Source organism: Clarias gariepinus, chromosome 21 (genome assembly GCF_024256425.1).
Source record: "Clarias gariepinus isolate MV-2021 ecotype Netherlands chromosome 21, CGAR_prim_01v2, whole genome shotgun sequence".
Taxonomy (NCBI): Eukaryota; Metazoa; Chordata; class Actinopteri; order Siluriformes; family Clariidae; genus Clarias; species Clarias gariepinus.
The window spans coordinates 512,849-527,314 of record NC_071120.1 but is presented as its reverse complement, the minus strand read 5'-3'; the positions used below and the strand labels follow the sequence as shown (position 1 = coordinate 527,314).

General features: G+C 37.7%; 1 protein-coding gene across 1 annotated transcript; it reads right to left on the bottom strand.

Moving 5' to 3' along the window:
• Positions 1-455: 455 nt before the first annotated feature.
• LOC128509510 (serine protease FAM111A-like) lies at positions 456-4,012 on the bottom strand. Its single transcript, XM_053481277.1, has 3 exons — positions 3,900-4,012; positions 3,715-3,783; positions 456-3,599 (listed from the first exon to the last, which is right to left on the bottom strand). The coding sequence occupies exons 2-3, from the start codon at positions 3,775-3,777 to the stop codon at positions 1,710-1,712; spliced, it is 1,953 nt and encodes a 650-aa protein (XP_053337252.1). The 5' UTR covers positions 3,778-3,783; positions 3,900-4,012; the 3' UTR covers positions 456-1,709.
• Positions 4,013-14,466: the final 10,454 nt, after the last annotated feature.

Here is a 14,466-nt window from a genome sequence, read left to right as displayed (position 1 = left end):
GAGGTCTTTTTTTAAATATTTTTTCATTTGTATTTATGTGATTCTATTTTCTGTTTAAACAAATGTGCTTGTGATTGTTCTACTTTAGCTTTATTATTGAATAGTTATTTATTTGTCTAACATTAATTTAAAGATTGTTGTTTGTGTTCCAGAAATTTAGCAAAGTTCAAATTGTTAATAAATACAATTTAAACGCTATGAAATGCTTATTTATAGACTTAAAAATGACTGCGTATATACTGTAAAGAACTGAATCCTAACATAAACATGAAATTCAGACCTAAGCTCGAAGAAACATTTATTGATTGTACATTCTTCAATTTTAATTCAGCTTTAGTTTATTGGCACCACATTTGTAATACAGAGTATAGAAATGCGTACTACATGATACAGTTAAAAAATATATATTTTATTAATCACAAAGTGTACTTTTTTAACAGGAATTGGAGAGAAGTAAAACAGCATGCTAATGCTAATATATTCATGGTATTTTATTTGTGTATTCATAACACACATAACTAACAATAGCAAATAAGCTATTAATTGTAAAAATAGCTGTAATGTGCTTCAAGATATACTTTAATTTCATTAATCAATGTGTCAGGGATTTACATTAGTACATACACAGCCATATACTTTGTTAAGTGTATTTAAGGTTGTTCCACTTTAGTACATAAAAGTACAGGTAAACCTTGGATTGAGAGCATAATTGGTTCCGGAAGCGTGCTTGTATATCAAAACACCTGTATATCAAAGCGAATTTCCCCATAAAAAATAAAATGAATTAACCTGAATTTTACCTTTGAAAAGAATTATGGCTGCTGTAATCAAGACCAGAGAGAGGGGAAGTGGGTTGATGTGTGGGACAACTTTCACTAAAACCCCACGCGAGTGCACACACACAAACACAAAATAAAAGATGTTGACTATACGACCAAGCAGAGGGGACAGTTACCCACAATTCCGCAGCATGAGAGAGAGAAGAACTATTGGCTCAATTGTGATCACGTGATGCCTGGCGTTAAAACAAGAAGGGCATGCGTGATACGTGATACTCGGTATATCAAGACTTGCTCGTTTATTAAGTCAAAATCCATTAAAATGTTTTGCCCGTCTTGGGCAACACTCACAAACCGGGTTACTTGCAATCCAAGGGTCTACTGTAAATTTAATAGTGTGCTTTTGTGTAATTTAATTACAACTTAAACACAATAGAAAAAATTTTTTTTTTTTAAATTGCTAGTATACTAATCATTGGTCTGGCTTCAAGTACACTTAAGTATGCTTTGGCATGCTAGGATTTAACACACTTAGCATACGTTTTTTTCACCTGGGATTGTATTCCTGTAAAGCTGCTTAGTGACAGTGAAAAAATGCTATACAAATAAAATTGAATTGAAATGAACAGAGAAAGAAACAAAACTGAGAGACTGAAGTCTCAATAGCAACTACACTTAAAAGAAGTGGCAACAAACCTTCATGTCATTAACCTAAAAACAGAGAATGGTTAAATTTAATTGCAAACATGCAAAGAACTGATTTAAGCCAAAAGCTATGAAAATAAAGATCCAAGCAGGCGATGAAGTGATGACTAATCAGTGGTTTCTGGATGTTGAACCCTCGCTGTAACTGAAACATAATTTATATATGAACTGCTCCTCATTCCATCATTCTGAAGCTTAAATCCTACGCCTGATATTTTAGAAGTCTCAGTACTGAACAACGTCACAGTGTTCATTTTCTTCTTGTTTTATACCGCGATACAATGCAGAAACTTTACTTTCAGTTGCTGAAAAGAAAGGCTCCAACCTGATGTCATTAGGTTGTCTGATGTTTTCCTGCAGCTGTTTGTTTGCTACTTGAAGAACATATGTCAGGTTTTTTTGACATTCAAAGTGCTGAACTATGTCAGATCTTCTTCTCTCGCTGCACTGTATGAAGATGCGCACCAGAACAGGGAGCATTGGCAGGCCGTATTCCATTACACTCCTCGTTTCCCTTCTTTCTCCTTCATAAACATATCCACCGGTGTGAATGCCAATCAGGTTACAGTGCTCGTCAAACACGGGTGAACCAGATGATCCATGGAAGAAACAGGAATTATAAGTGATCTGGGATTTATGGATTGCCCAATCATCAGCCAGGCAACGTTTTGTTATAACACGAAAAACATGAAGGTTTGGGGTCTTTTCAAGGTGTCTCTCTACTGCTTGTGGAATGTCCTCATTTGCAATAATAAAACAGGGGTCCATTCGTTTAACTCCTCCCCCTGGGTGTCCAATTACGCAGACACCACCCCTGGTTGGGGGAGTGCTATAGCACCTTAGCAATTCAGGAAGACCAAGTTCTACATCACTGCTTAGTTCCAGCAGAGCAAAGTCCAGATAGTTCCCCATGTAATCTTTTCCTTCAAAGAAAGAAACAAGGTTCGGCTCTACTGGTATCACATTTCCTGCAAAGTTCAGAGCTTCAAATCCAAACACAGCTGTTAGATTGCGTTGCAGTCCTGGTATACAGGGGAATAAGTCTCTAACAACATGTGCGTTGGTGAGGACAAACCTCTTAAAGAGCAGGAATCCGGTTCCAATTGGAGAACCATCAACGCGGATCTGACAGACAGAGTCAGACAACATCATCAACTGTTTAACCATGTTCACCTCCGAAAAGCTCTGAACACTTTTATCAAACTCCACTCTGAAGAACCTCTTCACTTCACCATTATTCTTTAGGTTCTCCTGTTCTTTCAGTGTCTTCAACAAATCTCTGTGCTGCTCTTGCAGAAGGTTCACGATCTCCTGTGTGTTTGGGATCTCTTTTGTTTCTGGATATTTTCTAGACTTATTTTCTTTTAGCCTTGTCACTGTTTCTTTCTGTTTAGTACTTGTGGACACTTGGTTGGGGTTTGTTTTCTGAGGAATTTTAGCATCTGCACTTTCACTCTCATAAACTCTCATAAACTCCTGACTTATCTCCTGACTCGACTCCTGACTCGACTCCTGGCTGCCTGTCTGATGAGGAGAGACGATGATCTGAAACTGCTCTCCATTCAAATGATCAACGAGATTAGACAGACTCACTGTGTTCTCAGTTTCCTGCCCATAGAGTGCCCCTTTCCTGAAAATCACTTTGTTAAATCGCCCATCACGCTTCAGCGCCTCTTTCACCATTTCCCCTTTCAGTGCATACACACAGACGTAATCCACGATTCGTCTGAGTTCATTGTTTTTCAGCACAGTACGGATTTTTTTCTCTCCTCTGGCCTTGATGTAGAAACAAACCAAATTTCCCGGTGAGTGAACAGCAAGTTTCTGTGTCTTCCATGTGCCACTGTTTCCACCTGATCTGATGAAGCTGATGTCCAGAAGCTCGTCGTGGTTGAGCAGACTGCAGGGGAAATGTGGTGCCACAGCAGCTCTAGGCATTTGCTCTCTCAGGATGATCACGTCCTTGTTTCCTCCCTTCCAGGTTTTCTTACAGATGGCATTAAAGTATATGTTTGTCTGAAGTCCTTGTTGGATGGCCATAGACTCATTACAGTCCACTACATATTTCTTGTATTTGTAACGGAATCTCAAGGTGTGTCCATGACTTTCTGTTTGCTGTCAGCAAGTGAAAAATATGATTTTCAGATAAGTGAAGCATTAATATTCAATGTAATAGTTTACTCAGTAAATTGTTGTTACTCAGTAATGATGAATAGCGTGTGTGACTCACGATCTGTGTTGTATTCATGGCCAATCTTCTTTTCTCTCCCTTTTCTTGATACCTGTGATACATTCTAGACTGGAAAACATGACCAAGATTAGACTAAAGTTTAAAACTACTGACACATGTCATTTCATAAATGTGGATAATATGTCACCCACAGCAACAAGGCAACCGAAATGAGATGTTCCTACCTGTGGTTAGGTCCAGTTTACTTGTTTACACCCACCTCATATACTTTTATAATAAATGACCCCTATACTGTAGATGTGAAACTATTTAGGAACCTTGTCAGGTGATATATTACAGTCTTCAATGCACAATTCATATGTTTTACAGTTTCCTGTATAAGAGCAGGAAGTTACAAACCACAGAAGCAGAGCTTTACCTGTTCCTGTAGCTGGTATTTGTGGTTCTGTGCAGAAAATAAGTTTCCTTTACCTGAAATTTGTCTTTGTCACACACACACACACACACACATATACTGGTTTTTGTGGTTTAAAAGGTCTTTAAAGGCCAAACCAGTAGGGTGGTGGTTTAAGGGGACCCACCTTTCCCAATGCTTTACAGAGATGAGAATACTATCAAAAAATTTCTTTTGTTCTGCAGAAAAAGAATCTCACTCAGGATTTCCTATACACACAACAGAACTCAAAATATGATAACATGATATTTAAGTGGTACATAAGGACTTCCCCGCCCACTCCTAAAAGTACCCGCCCCTGTGAAAATTGGGGTTTACTAGGTCCTACTGATTTATGACGCCATGCAGTTTACAACACACAGAAAAAGTAAATTTGCTGGTTTATAGGAACAAATGTGTTTTACTGGCACATTATAGTAAACAACACACAAACATGACAATACTGTGCACTGCCAGGACCAAGGTGATTTGAAAGAACCGTTTTGCAAATACAACACACAATAAAAGATCTTACAGTACTACAGGGACAAATGTGTTTTATTGGAACATATCCAAATGCAACACACAAAATTGACAACAGTGCATTGCCAGGATAAACACAAGTACTATTATATTAAATTTTTATTATAATATTGAAATAATAATATTGAAAAACTTTTTTTTAGTTCAAGCATGCCAAGTGAAGAAACAGACATCCATCATGTACAACTATGTACTTTCATAGGCATCTTAATCCATTGAACCATTCAAAACAACCTAAATAAAATAAGGCATAGCTATATATATAATCAATAAAACATAAGATGAAACCTAAACCAGTTATTCAAAATAAAATGTTAAAGCAGAATTTAAGAACAACTGTAGAATTTAAAAACAATCTGCTGCATATGTAAATGAAAAACAAAATAAGTGGACAAAAAAATCTCAAAGAAATAACGTACTTGCTTGTGTATCACTTATTTTGGGCTTTCCTTTTCAAGCAAAGACCTCCATTTCTTACAAAGTCTAACACTGCTGGCATTCAGACAAAGTGCCGAGTTTCCCTTTAGTTATATGTGCTTTCAAAAGTGTCATCACAGTTGTAAAAAAATCTCAGCATTGGACCAACACACTCTTCAACTTATTCATGGGTTCCCAATCTTTGTCCTGGACTCATTACCTGTACATAAGAATACTTACTTTATTAAGCCTGAATTTTGTGGGAGGTTCATGTACTTACATTGCTGGCTATATTCCAATGTAAAATCTCAGGTACCTTGAGAAACTTCAGAAGGTGTTTCAGTGGGCATCTTCTGAATACCTGCAAGACATAAGCAATGCACTGATAAGAAACCTCAACAGTTCTTAAGCACATACCCAAAATTCTAATTATATGGCCAGCAAACATCTGAAGAAAATACAATATGTAAAACAACCTATATTGATCACTGCTACTCTGAATTCTAAAAAAAGAACATTCTACGAACAGTGATGCATGGTGGTGGAAATGTAAGGTCTGGGGCTTCTTTTTGCTGGACCGAAAATAGGCCAAAGTGGGGCCCAAAATGAGTGGTGCAACAAGTCAAGCCAAGTCATTTTACAGCCAAGTGATACTATTTATCCTTTCCTGATTTTTCTGTATTTCCATCATGTTTATTCTACGTAAAGCTGCTTTATAACTACTACTTTGACAATTGGGAAAAGCTATATACAGTTAAAACCAGATATTTACATGCACTTGAAAAATTAATTAATAATACTAAATAAAAAAAAACCTTTTTTTTTCCTTTACTGTCAAACATTAAATCAAAGTAAAACAGGAAAAGTTTTGTACCCTTATTTTTTTCAGTAAAGAAAGAACTTTTTTTTTCTGAAAGTGTATGTAAATATCTGGTTTCAACTGTAAATAAGGTTTCATTGACTTAAGTTGAACAAGTAGTTCAAGTGTACATTCTCAAGTTTTATAAAAGGTAATTTTATGCATATTGGTGTCAATATGAAAGAGATTTTACCTATAATCTCCCTGAATTGTACATCTGCATAATAGGAACTTCCCTGTGTACTGCAACACTATACATACAGCATATGCCTTAAAATATTGCCACTACAGTACGGACATCACATATTTAATGGAAATTATAAAAACACTTTATAAAACCTGACCATATACAGTTTAACCACTTAACAACTTGCTTGATTACAAATTTAAAGCTGTGTAATACAGAGGAAAAGTATATTTAAAGGAAAGAAATAACTAAATTCGTCCTAAATATAGCATCTCTAATTTTAACAATATTCTAGTCATGCACTAATTAATAAATGTAAACATTTCAACTATATAAAACATTTAGTCTATAGGTAATTATTCCCTAAATACAATTATGGGTTAAAAATGTACAGATATACATTAAGATGAGTCCATACCTACATGATTAGAGGCACCAGCAGGAACGTTATCTTCAGCATCAGGTCCACTGGCTTCACACTGTCACAATCTCACCTTAAAGTAAAAGTGACATGAGAAATGTCAAAATGTGTTTAACATGCACACAACATCAAACAGGGACTAAAATGACTGCAGAGTTTCTGTTAAAATTTGCTGAGGCCCAGGGCAAAATCATGAAGAGCAGTACTGTCCCTTTCCTGAAAACTTGCAGTATTTTTTACACATCGCCAGCATGTCTATGATTAAAAACAATCATTCTTGCAAGTGTTGCTTTGGCAAGATCAATGTAGACCTGAGATGATGTTTCTTTGAGTTTCCCAAACGCCATATTTGCAGTCTTCTCAAGGAACTGATGAAGACACTGTACATCTTGGGTGAATGATAGTGTTAATGGTTTGTTAAATTTGGCCTCAATCAGTGTAACTAAGGCAGTGTGTGAAATCAACTCTCTGAAGTATAGAGCTTTTTAAAGGCATCTGTTGATGTTCTGTATGTCTTTATGGACCCTTGCTCTGTGCACTGGTGTGCAGTCATGTTGGAACTGGTGTGAGGTTGTTTTTCAGGGGTTTCAGCCCTTTATTTCCAGTGAAAAACTCTGAATGCTCAAGCATAGCAAGACATTTTAGACAATTTCATCCTTTCAACTTTTTGGGGACCGGTTAGGGATGTCTCCTGCCTGTTCCTGATTGTGTGAAGCTGCTTTGGGACAATGCCAATTGTTAAAAGCGCTATTTAAATAAAATTTAATTTAATTGTTCCAACATGACTGCACACGAGTGCACAAAGCAAGGTCCATAAAGACATGGATGAGCACGTTTGGTGTGGAAGAACTTGACTAACTGTCAAAAGTAACTGTACTCGTAAGGAAAAAAAAAAGTGTCACTTACATCAACTTCTTGGATGCCTTTTTATCTGATGTATCCTGTTGTTCTGGTGTCGGTGAATTCTTAAATGATGTCATCTAAAAACAGTTGTAAAGGTTTAAAATATTTACAGGCATAAAGCAAGCAAACATTTTTTCCATGCCATTTCATGTGATCAGTCGACTTAGCAATCTTATTTCGTTACTACCTTTTACACAGAAGTGGCTATACTCCTGTATAGGCAGACTGTATATACAGACTTAAATATTTAATTTATCAATTAACTTACATCAGTCAATTAACTTACATCAGTCAATTAACTTACATCAGTCAATTAACTTACATCATAGACATGCTTAATCTTGGCTATCGCTATTCAGCTTACAGTTTAAGCTGCAATTGTGTTTCTATATATAAATTTTAAATTAAAATTTTGCATTTCCTTGGCCCAAAGAATCATCTCCCACCCCATGTCCCTGTTAAAAACAAGTGTCCTCATAAACAAGGTTTTTGTAAAACTAACAACACACTGAGATTCTTCAGTCAGATCAAACACTGAGAACATGTTCTGAGGATGTCCTAATAAAACAGTGTTCTCTTAAAACTGGTTTCAGTCATACACAATTTTATGAACACTAATACAGTACACTGTCCCAATAATAACTAGTGTCCTCATAGACAAGGGTTTTGTAAAACTCACAACACACAGATTCTTCAGTCAGGACATACTCTTAGAACATGTTCAGGGGGATGTCCTTATAAAACAGATTTATGTCTTACACAACTTTATCAACACTACAAAACACTTTCCCAATAATAATTCGACTGTTTTAAGAGTTCTGCAATGTTTTTTTTTTTTTTACTCCAATTCAGGTGTTTATGACAGTATTCTTTCAGTATTCACACTTTCCTCAGATGGTGATATGGTTGTTTACACAGCGTGTAGAGTTATTGATATGAGGTGTACGCTGGTCAGTTTCTGTGACTCTACACAAGGCCTTTCTAATTGGTTGTATGTTGCTAAGTATCAAGTCATAACATTCTACCCCTGCTTTGTTCCACACTGTACATGTTTGGCACCACAATGCGGTGTTAACCCTGCAAAAGCGGTGTGGATCCTGCTACAGAGCAGTGTTTCAGAACAACAGGTAAAATGCGATGATAATCCCACTCCTTAATTTCAAGTGTGAAACACTCCTTTACATGAAGTTAAAAGTAGGGTTTAGAAAGATGATAACCTGGGGTTAGGCACAGTGTGGAACGGTGTATACAAACACATTCACACAGTATTAAAACCTATACTGACAATGTGTTGTTCCAGTTTTAATAAAAAAGGTCAAATACTGTAAATAATGTCTAACAAATCCATCTAAATATTTAAATACCTGTTCAAGTCCTTGTGTTAATAAGTAAAAGCTCAGCTCCTCTTTAACCAACGACTCTTTGACAGGATAAACCTGAAAATATTAAGAATAGAAAACATCCAGGTATTAGACTTATAGCTCAATAGGTAAAGACTACAGGTAATCATTTTCCTGAATCATGTAATTCTCAATATTACCTTCTCCCCACCGTTCTTCTCAATATAATTCTGCTTCTCTGAGGACAATTGGGCCATACCAAGGGTAACCTGAAATTCAGGAAAAAGAAAAATATTCTACTACAGGCAAAGGGTTTGAATATTAAATTCTACTTCAGCTCTGACTTCTGACTGAGATGTGGTGTTTAATTCATGGGTAGAATGCTGAACAAAACAATTATCAGGTTATATTCAGCTACAGAAAGGTAAAACACTGCACTAAATGTGTACGTCAACACAGTTCTCACAAACACGACTTTACTGGAATGCAGAATAATTCATTTACCTCATCTGTTACTACGGTCAGTTCTTCACAGGCAGCACTGTCTGATGGCAACTCGCTTATCGGGCACTAAGAAATAAAATTTCACATTCAGAAACACTTTTACTAAGAGAAAGAAAAAACACTTATCCAGCAGAATATCAAACAATGTATACAAAAGATAAAGTCAAAGTTTGCATATTCAGAAAATAAAAACGCTACAATGTCCACACTGTGCACAGATATAATAAACAGTGCACACATTTGTAAGAGTAACTGTAATCGTAAGAATAACACTTTACTCTTTTCTACATCACCTTTTTGGATGCCTTTTTATCTGCTGTATCTTTTTGTTCTGGAGGTGGTGAATTCTTAGACGATGTCATCTAAAAAAAGTTTTGAAGGTTTTAAATATTTACGGGCATAAAGCAAGCAAACAAAAATATTTTTATGCTATTTCATGTAATCAGTCGACTCAGGCTATACTACTGTATATGCAAACTTAAATATTGAATTTATCAAAAGTCAGTTAACTTACATTACAGACATGCTAAATATTGGATATCGCTATTTAGCTCACAGTTTGAGCTGCAATTGTGTTTCTCCATGTGCCAATGTTTACGCAATGAATGCTAAACATGTTGCATGCGAACAGGCACATCAGCACTGTTTTAGACCCGATACCAATTTATAAACGCTAATACAGAACACTGTCCCAAAAACTAGCGTCCTTATGGACTATCCCTAATAACACAGTGAGCATGATTCCATAGACAAAAGATGCAAAAAAAAAAAACTTTGAAGGGAAAAATTAGCATCCTGCTCCTGAACTTATAGCAACATACTGTAAGACACATTCTCTGGCAGAAACCAGATGTTAAGTGTGTTAAACTGCTTAAAGCATTTAATATACACCAATCCTTTAAAATAATGCACAAAATTACTAACATCTACATACCTTGCATCGCCATGGCCACTCAGAATCGCCGTAATTGTATGTGATCTCTTCACCAGGACAGATGCTTCTTATGGCAAATAAACAAAGATGAGAGTTACCATCCACACGGATGGTCTTCATTCTGCAGTTTGGTTTTATATGGTCATCATTCACCAGTCTCCCAAGGGAGCCATCATCCAGGGCTGCATCAACACTGAACAAATGACAGTGAATCTCTTAATGATACATTACTATTACAATAATACATACTTCTTATTCCAAATAAACACAACAACTGAGAATATCAGCACCAAATGCTTCTCATCGAATATTATATTATTTGAAAAGATGATCATTGAATATTTAATGGTCAATGGTCTTTAAGAAAATAAAACTGGGCCCATATTTACTAAGCATCTCAGAATCACTCATAGGAATCAAAGTTTATTTAGGACTAAAGACTCACCTCAGAGAAGGACATATAGGTTATTTATAAAGCTTTCTATTCTTACTTTCGGCAAGGAGTAAGACTGCGCCAAGGAAAGTGTGAGACGTCACTTTTTACGACACTGAGAGCCGCAAAGTAGTCTGCACATTATAGGAGGTGTTGTAGAGTGTACAAAGTTTTAAACGGTGAAAAAGTGAAATGCTAAAATCAGCGGCAGTTATGTGAAGGTTTTATGCACATGAACAAAACCTATAGATGCGTGACTCGCTGCATGACGTTATTCTAATCACACTGCTCCAATCACAACTGATTAAAGCCCCTATAATAGAGCTGTGTAGGTCAGTCATAATCTGATCAACATGACTTCAAATAAAACGAGAGGATGAGAGTGTTTTGCTTGTGGCGAAGGGAGTAAAATGTAAAGAAATAATTGAAGTAATATTCTGTCCTACTCTTACCTCTAAAGATAAAAAGTCAATGGATGCAATATGTAAAAGCATCAGAGTAACCAGTCAGTTTGTCACACATACCCCTGAGGAGTGAGAAACATGGGGATGCGCCATGCTAATGAAACGATGAAGTGCTGCTCATAACAAGGAAACAAGAAAACAGTTCACTTAAATAATTTAATACAAGATTAAATGTATATATAATATAATTATTTTAATATGTGCCATGGATTATGCATTCATGCTGCATGGTGGGGAAATGTGCATGATCTGTGAAGTTTAATTTATTATTTCGGACTGCTGGAATTAGTAACCAGAGAAAAAGTTTTACTCCCCCCACCCCCATTTTTGTCTAAACATGCCCGTTATGAGCTCTGTGCTCTGCTAAACCATCTCTCCTCTTCACGTGTTTCTGCCTCAACACCCCTTCCTCACTATTCCCAACCAGTTAGGACACCTCAGGCGCTCTCCAACATTTTGGTGAAGATGGGAATGATTTCCTATTTTAAGAATCTTGGTGAATAGCTCTTACCCCTCCCCATTCATGAAAATAAGGCCAAAATAGCGTCATTCTGAAGTTTTTGGCCATTTAGGAATTGCAGTAGGAGCGATTTCCGACTCTGAGACGCTTGGTGAACATGAGCCCTGATCATTAGTGCTAAATAACCATGCAAATAACTTCCACATCTCCCCCATGTATATAATATTTGTACATACCAAAGGAATTTGCCATTGAATCGAAATTCATACATGAACACTTTGAGGGCATCATGATATATTCTTCGCCTCCGCTCACATTCTTCTCTGCTTATGAGATCTCCTCTGTACTCCAATAGGAAATCTCCCTTTTCAAAGTCAGTACAACTAAACACACCTCTCCCTAAACAAGAGGAGTACAGCATGTCATGTACCTGAGACATTAATCATTAATTAAACAATCCCACCTGAACACGTAACACTTACCTTTAAACTCATTTATAAACTGAGCTTCCAGACCATCTTGATCTTCCTTCTTAAGGCTGAAGTGTGTGGCCTCCTCCAGTGGACTGGGCTTCCTCCTCCTCCTCATCATCATGTTTTAATCAGACTGTTTCACAGAGGAAAACCTCCTTTATACCACTTCATTTATGGTCAAATTCATATTAATCTGTGTTTATTTATAATATGTGTTAATTTATATGTTTATCTTAACCAGAACACTGTACTGTGAGTCCCCTCTCAGCCCCCCTCACCCCCCCTCCCCCAAACAAAGACTGTAGTCATGACGACGCGCTACCGTGACGTCACAGGCGCGTGTCACACGCTCAATTTATATATTAAATATAATAAAACAGCTTAAAACTAACTGACCAAAAGTTAAATTAATATTTTAAACACTTATATGTATCCGCGCGCGCCTTTAACAGCGCACGCGACACTTTCTGGCGCCGTTTAACTGACATAAACAAACCAAACTAACTCACGTGCAGTAATTAAACCGATTAAACGGCGTTATAACTCACCTTTCATATGCCAGCGGCTTCCGACACCGATGTCCTCTTCTCCAGGGTGCAGAGAGTCCAAACTCGATATTAATTCGTCGTGTGTTATATTACTTTACAAACTCCGTGGATTAAAACCCCGCTGTATTAAATCACCTGCAGCTGTGTCTTAAAGGAAGTCCCGCCTCTTAGCGAGGCCTTATATGTGCACGGTCCCTCTAAGGTCCCGCCCCTTAGCGGAAGCGCTTCTCCTGTTACTGCTGGCCAATCACCGCCGAGGATTCTTGTAGCCAGCCAATCAGAGACCGGGAAAACTTACACTTGTGTGTATATGCAAATTCTTAATGACGTAGGTGCAGTTCCGCGACCGGTCTACAGGGGCGCATGGAGGGGTTAGAGAACACACAGTGTGTGGTATTTTTTCAGGTTTATGTGGTCTATACGGACATGGGGCCAAAAACGGTACAGAATTGATCCCTAGACTGAGATAAGGACTGCTACAAGGTCGGATTTATAAGGACATGGCCCCTGTCCTCATAAACGGAAATGTCCTCTTAATGCTGGTGCGTATTCAGGTCAAAAGTCCTCTTAAACCACAAAAACCAACACACACACACACACACACACACACACACACACACACACACACACTATGGTTGTACTACATGCATGTTATATAATATGTTCCATTAAGCCTATACTGAATATAAACAGTACATAAGATGAACAGTCTGTATACTGTAGTATACAAAACAGGCTGTGCATTTGTGCATTCTTGCGTATGTGTCTTGTGTATGCCAGGGTGAATGTGTAATTTGTGCAAAGTGGGCAACAATAAATAGGTGGTTACTGTAGTGTAATGTGTAGGTGCATGTAGTGCGCATAGAGAAAGTTTTAAAAATACATAAAAGGATGTAGGGGTGTGGGGGGGTCTTGTTCATCAGGGCAACAGTATTTGGAAAGAAGCTGTTTTCGTGGTGAGTGGATTTGGTTCTGAAGGACCACAGCTTACTAGAGGGTAGTGTTACAAAAAGTTTGATGGGAGGGGGTTAGCCACAAGCTTTCCAGCAAGCTTTAGTGTCCTGTGTCATGGCACTTTTCGAGATAATTTCAAAGAAAATCACTGGGGACACCTTGAGTAGAGAAAAAGCAGTAGAAAGAGTAGAGAAAATGTATTTAAGGGCACAAAACAGGATTAAAGGTGCAAGCCCAAATCTGAAGTGGTCAGAAAGCAGTCATTAACACGTGTTGATGCCCCAAGAAGATGGTGGCATGGAAATAGCATGCAACGGCCTGTCCGGATCCAAAATGGTGCTATTTCTGTTGATTAAGTGTTGTAACCCATTTTTACAGGATGTCTGGACATCGGAGCAACCAGTATATGAACTCAGTAACACAGTAAACAACATACAGGAAGAGCTGTGACCTCGGCTTACTGCGGGGACAGGCCTCCAGTCCTTGCTGTTACCTGATGCCAGTGCACAAGAAAGAGGAAGCATGACAACCAGGCGGGAGTCTTTGCTAGGCTAAAAACAAATCCTAGCTGACTCTCCCATCTATCATTCTCTCCAGTGTCTGCTCCCTGGAAAAGAAATTGGCGTAAACTTAGCTCAGCAAAAGAGTTCATGATGCTGCCATTGAGTTAGACTAGTCTTGTTTTGTGCTGACAGAAATGCAGCTCTGTCCAGCAAGGCTTGCGGCGGTAGCTTGTGTTAACACAGAGTGGTGTAAGAACTCTGTGCTAGTTTCTAGCTATTGCTTATCGCTGGTGGAGTTTGTGACTGTTAGATGCAGACCTCTTTATTTACCGCAGGAAGTCACCACTGTACTTGTAATCGGAGTGTACATTCCACCTTGTGCTAATGCTAAGGAAGTGCTCTGTGAACTGTGTGG